The 6,000-nt window shown below is 44.2% G+C and overlaps 1 protein-coding gene across 3 annotated transcripts in view; it reads left to right on the top strand.

Annotated features, from left to right (window-relative positions):
- Window positions 1-4,646: 4,646 nt before the first annotated feature.
- Window positions 4,647-6,000, top strand: part of FLVCR2 (FLVCR choline and putative heme transporter 2) — a 50,786-nt gene continuing 49,432 nt past the window's right edge. For all 3 annotated transcript variants that reach the window (XR_014025996.1, XM_081324292.1, XM_081324291.1), the window contains exon 1: window positions 4,647-5,345. Coding sequence is in view for 2 of the 3 variants with exons in the window: in XM_081324292.1 (XP_081180418.1) it covers window positions 4,809-5,345 (537 nt within the window). In the remaining variant the exon portion in view is untranslated. The remainder of the gene's footprint in view (window positions 5,346-6,000) is intronic.

The raw sequence follows: 6,000 nt of genomic DNA, 5'->3' as shown, positions 1-6,000 counted from the left end.
GGTAGATACGTGATTTTAATCTCCCTGTGTTCCAGTGCATTGATAATACTGTTGCCCTTCTGGGCAATAATCTTGCAACCTGGATTTTAACTCTTTAGACCAGGGCTTGTCAACCTTTTCACCCATTCTACCACTTTTAGGATACAGCAACATCCGAGTACCACCAGTCACCTAGCAAGGGGTCAAAAACTTGATGACCCCCCCCAAAAAAGGAAAAAAGTGATGAAGTACAGGTAGTCCTTGACTTACAACAGTTCACCTAGTGACTGTTCGAAGTTACAATGGCACTGAAAAAAGTGCCCCCCAAGCCACAGACGAGCAGCGCCTGGCGGCGCTCTTCCTCCTGTCTGAGGTTTTCATTGTTGTGAGCATTTCTATTGAGGATTGGCAGCGGGGGTGGGGTGGGTGGTTTTTATTCCCATGTCCCTCTTCTGGGTGAGTGCAGCAGGTTTTGGTCACTTCACATGACCCTGGGACACTATGACTGTCATAAATATGAATTAGTTGCCAAGCATCTGAATGTAAATCACAAGACCCTGGCGATGCTGCAACATTCCAGCTGATCGGCGCTTCTTCTGGGCTCAGAAGCGCCAGGATCAGCACCAAGCTCCAGCTGGAGCCCTGACAGCCCCGAAGAAGCACTGATCCTGGCACTTCCACTGAGCCCTGACAGCCCTGCAGCTCCAGCCATTTCTCGCTCAGGCTTGCGTGGTGCTGCTACCAGTTCAGCTCATTCCCCTTCCCCGCTACCACTTTTCTAGGATGGTTGCGTACCACCTGCCAGATGCCAATGTACCACAGGTGGTACCCGTACCACTGGTTGAAAAGCCCTGCTTTAGACCTCTACACTTCAGAAAAGTGTATATTTTTTCAGATTTAGGCCTTGGAGACAATGTGCTACCTTTTTGCACAATTAATATCCCTTTGCTATGGTAGCTGGGGAATGTGGACTCACATTTTACTTCTGCTAAGTCCAAGAGAATAAAAGAGTCTTAATAACCTGCATCATCCTCTTCATTGTGCCCATTCTAGTCCTGACTGAATGCAGCATGTCCAGTGTGTGACAGTTTTGCTGATGCACATGTTATAAGCCTTCAGGATAAAGTCCTTTCCTGAATTGAACCCACGGCAATGTAGGGCATAAAAAATAACAAACTCCTTTGCTATTTAGCCTGAACAAACCAATGGAGAATGAGCAGCATGAGCTTTAGCAGGTCAGTACTGAGGTACTTTGATAGTGGCAAGAGCCTGTGTGCATTTGCTTGGTTTTTGAAAGTGCTGTTTGTCCTTAAATTCATAAGAATGGAATATAAATTCAAACATTTAAAATGAAAACTTAGTAACTGATATACAGTAATCATCTGAAAAAATAAAAATGTTTGTGGTTAAGCTGAAAGGATATTTTGTCACAGGGAAAATATATTTATCTCTTCTCTCAGAAACAGCAAGGCCCATAAGGGAACACTCAACTAGCATGAACTCAGACCATATTTTGCAGATCACCTGGAGATTGAATCAGTCAGAAATTTTATAAACAAACAAACAATTTATCTTAGACTTTGTTCCCCTGCAATCTTATAATAGAACCAGGGTCATTTTAACAGTCTGAAAGACAACAGTGTTTGTTCAAATTCATGCCTATTTCCTTTTGACTGCATCTTCTATCAATTTAAAATATTCCTCCTTGTTTTTGATCTAAATCAATGGTTATTCAAATGAGTCAGAAATAATATCTGAAGAAATAATTACTGGCATTAAGTTTTAACTAATTAATTTTGCCACCCCGAACGCTAAATGTAGATCCATCTGACGATACCAAATCCCAAACAATAGTTTGGACAGAGCTTCTTTCATGTGTGGCAGGATTTTTCAAACTGTGAGATGTACCTCACTTGGGAAAGTGCAGATCAAGTCCAGGGGAAGTATGAAGAACTTTCTACATTGCTACAAAAACAAGTTCCATTGTTTTCATTGTTCATTTTGGTGTTTGTAGTTCTAGAGCAATTGTGTACATTAAGATTACACTAAAGGGAGGTGAGATGGCAAAAAGTTTAGGAACTCTGATAGATGGGATGAATTTCTTTGAATCATTTCTTTCCCCAGAAGGAACAGATTAGGAGACAGCCAAGATTCAATGCCATCAGTGTAAGATAACGAAAACAAACATCTCAAATGAGAAGTTACAGGAAGGAACAGGGTCTAAAGTGCAATTGGAGCTTTTGATGGATGGATAGATTTGGTTAAAAAAGGACAATTAGAAAACGTCATTCGAAGGACTTGGTGGCAGGTTTCATTTGTAGGATAAAATATCTCAGAATACAGGAAGTATTAAAAGAAACTATTAATAGGTTTGTTACACTAAATCTCTTTAAATGGCTTATGAAGTTTTCTTGTTCTAGTACTCTTATGTCTATATGCACCAGAGGAAGTTTGAATTTTGTGTAATGCTACCAATGTAATTTTTGTTGTTTATTAATATTTTGCATGTTTAAATAATACATCTTTAAAAAAATCTCCATTAATGAGCTGTAAACAGGATATTTCAAACAAATACCAATGACACTGGTTAATGAATGTACAGGCAATACATCAACTATGAGTCCTTTCCCTTCCTAATATTTTATAGCTGCAGTTTGAACATGGTAATATTGGGATTGAGAGAAGGACTGAGTATTTTTAAGTTTAGCTGAGTTGTGTTGGGGCTGTTTCCAGTTTTGGGGGAGAAGCAGTCTATTCCAAGGCCCCTATTTTGTGGGGTGCCTCAGGGCACTCCTTTCTCCTGGACATCTAAATGAAGCTTCTCTGTACAGTCACTCTGCGAGTTGGGCAGCCACATACATTTATTTAATAAATAAATGATTGTACATCATTGTACATCATTTCTCCTGGTTGTCAAAGTGCCTGAAAGCTGGAGGAGCCTCAATAGGGAAGAACAAGCTTTAGTCCAACTCTATGAGAACCAAGTAGCTTTGGGTATTGGCCCCACATAGTTCCTCCAAGTCTGAGTGGGGGTTGTACTGCCTTGCTCAGATGCGGTGTGCTATTTAGGGGCTCTTTTGGACTCAAAGCTCTGGTATTTTGCATGACTTTGTTTGATGTGTTAATTGCACCTGTTTTTCCAATGAAGAATATTTGTAACTCAGGGTTGGTGCTCTCTGAGCTTGGTTGTTTTCTTGCAGACATTTCATTACCCAAATTAGGTAACATCGTCAGTGCTATTATATTTTTGGATTGAGAAGTCCTCCCCACAATCATTCATACCTTATTGATCTTCTGACTGGACTGTTGCAACACCCTCTATATGGCACTGCTGTTGAAGACCACACAGAAGTTGCAATTGGTCCTGAATGTGGTGGTGCAGATAAGGCCTGGAGTCACATTATCTGAGACGGGCAGCCATATAACTTTCAAATAGATACATTACATTGCTTATCTAGTTTTGCCTTAGTTTGTTGTATGAACCCATTTAATGTGGTTTATTCAGTAAGCTGTGGTTAAGAAAACTTGGCATGCTGTACAAGCTCAGTCACAGCAATCTTCCCAGAACTTGCCCACAATCCCAGCTACTGATACTTATAAAGGCACATTACTCATTAATGGGAGATAGGCATACATTCTGGGAGTTGCAATGCCAATCAGGAAAGCCCCAGGGTGGGGAAAGTTGCTTTAAGGGGTGGTTGTTTATCCCTTTAGAAAGCTCATCTCTTTCTAAAATTAAACAACACTCCTCTTGGCAAGCTTATGTGCAAGCTGGAGTAGTAGATCTTCTTGAATCTTCTTATTCACAACATTCAGCCATCCTTCTTATCTAGAGTAACTCCTTCTCTGTTATTTATTTATTTATTTATTATATTTGTATACCGCCCTTCTCCTGAAGGACCCAGGGCGGTGAACAGGGCACATATAAAATGCAAAATACAAAAGTTAAAAGAGGATTAAACAGAGCCCAAGCTAAAACAATAAATAGTATAAAAAACCCGCAATAAGCCTCTAGTAAATGATTTAAACCAGAAGCATGACCTACTATGGTAAAATTTTGCCTGCAACGCGAGTGGGTGTCAGCGCTTGGAACGGAGGTCGCAGAAAGATTTCAAAGCTTCTCTACAAACACAATGTATTGCTTTATAACGTTGAATAGCCCGATGAACGGAGGATACTGGATATTGAGCAGCTGAGGCTAGCCCAGCCTTTTCTACGCGGAGCGCCCTACAAGCAAGCCGCCAGTTCTTCATCCGACGGGCAGAATCTTCCCTTAAAATGCTCTAAAGCAAACGGGAGATTCTTTGACCGGGGAGAGCAAAGTCCCCCGGCTAAATTGCACGCAGAAGGAGTTGATTGTCGGCGCCCGGGAGATAACAGGCAGAGGGATCTTGCGAATACCAGATTACTCAACTCAGCCGATCTCCACCAGCTCTCCTGCCTACGTCCCAAGACCGAAGAAGAAGAAGAGAACCAGAATGTTTCCATAGAAATAAGGAGCCTCTCTGAGGGGGCGGGGCATCGAGGGCCAATCCACGGCCAGAGAGGCGTGGCGGGGCAGACAGGTGACTAATCCCCGTCCCGGGCAGCGGAGTTGGCGTCGTCGGGAGGGCAGGGCATAGTATCACGTGCCAAGGGCAGTTAGAAAAAGTTGCGAAAGAGCAGAGCAAAGAGGGAGGCATGTGTGTGGGGGGGTTGTTGCCTATAAAACGGGGGTTAACAGGCGGAGAAGCAAAAGCAGCCGGAGCGTCAGCTTTAAGGAGCTCGTTTGAGCCTCTGGTGGCCATTCTCTCCTTTGATCCCGGGAGGCAGAACTCGCCAAGACAGGCATGGGGTGTCTAGAGAAGCCCGACATGTTGCAAGAGGCGAAGCCGGAGCTGGTGGAAGCAGAGACTCCTAACGGGTCAATCCCGGCACTGGCGCCGGAGGTCCGCCTGACCTGGCGCCGGTGGGTGATCGTTCTGCTCTTCAGCTCCTACTCCTTCTGCAACGCCTTCCAGTGGATCCAGTACGGCAGCATCAACTTGATCTTTGCCAGGTTTTACGACGTGACTCCTTTCGCCATCGACTGGCTCTCCATGTGCTACATGATCGTCTACATCCCCCTCTTGTTCCCTGTCGCCTGGCTCCTCGACCTGAAGGGGCTGCGGCTCATTGCCCTGGCCGGGTCCGCCCTCAATTGCTTGGGAGCCTGGGTGAAGACGGGCAGCGCGGAGCCCCATCTGTTCCCAGTCACGGTCCTGGGACAGATCATCTGTTCCCTGGCGCAAGTCTTCATCCTGGGCATGCCGTCCCGCATCGCGTCCGTCTGGTTTGGCCCCCGAGAGGTCTCGAGCGCCTGCTCCATCGCTGTCTTCGGCAATCAGGTAGGAAACGAAATAGTCAGCTACAGAGGGATGTAAACAAAAAGTGAGTTGCTTAGACTCGGGCAGAAAGAGAAAACCAAACAGTCCTTGACTCTCTCGCTCACCCACCCACCCCCCAAAAAAAGTTTGCAGCTTGGAAAAGTCAGACAAAAAGCACACACACAACACATTCTTTAAATATTGTAGACTTGTGAGTGAAAGGTCTCTCTGTAGGCAGAGACACTGGATTAGATCGTCAGGGAATTACAAGTATGCAAACTGGATTAGGGCTTAATGAAAGCACCCAGACAAAGCCAAACCACCTGAGGCTGGGAATGGGATGGAGGAGAGAGAGCATGAAACCTCCAGAGAGGAATGTCCGTGAAGCAGACCTTGCAGGATGGATATTGAGATCCCATTGGGATTGGTGTTAAATTTCAAAAATCTATACTAGAAGCTTCCTTTGATAATGACATCCCTTTATAATGATGATGATCATGATGGTTCTGTTGCTTTGCATGTACGCTTAGTGCTTCTGTACTGGAGACAAATTCCTTCTGTGTCTAATCACACTTTGCCAAATAAAGCTCAATTCAATTCAATTGTATCTTCTTCACAAATGGTATGTGTTATATAAACATTTTCATTTTCTGAAAAGAGGCGGGGGGGGGAGGGG

The sequence above is a fragment of the Vipera berus genome (assembly GCF_964194415.1).
Source record: "Vipera berus genome assembly, chromosome: 1".
Taxonomy (NCBI): domain Eukaryota; kingdom Metazoa; phylum Chordata; class Lepidosauria; order Squamata; family Viperidae; genus Vipera; species Vipera berus.
This window is presented reverse-complemented; position numbering and strand designations above follow the sequence as displayed.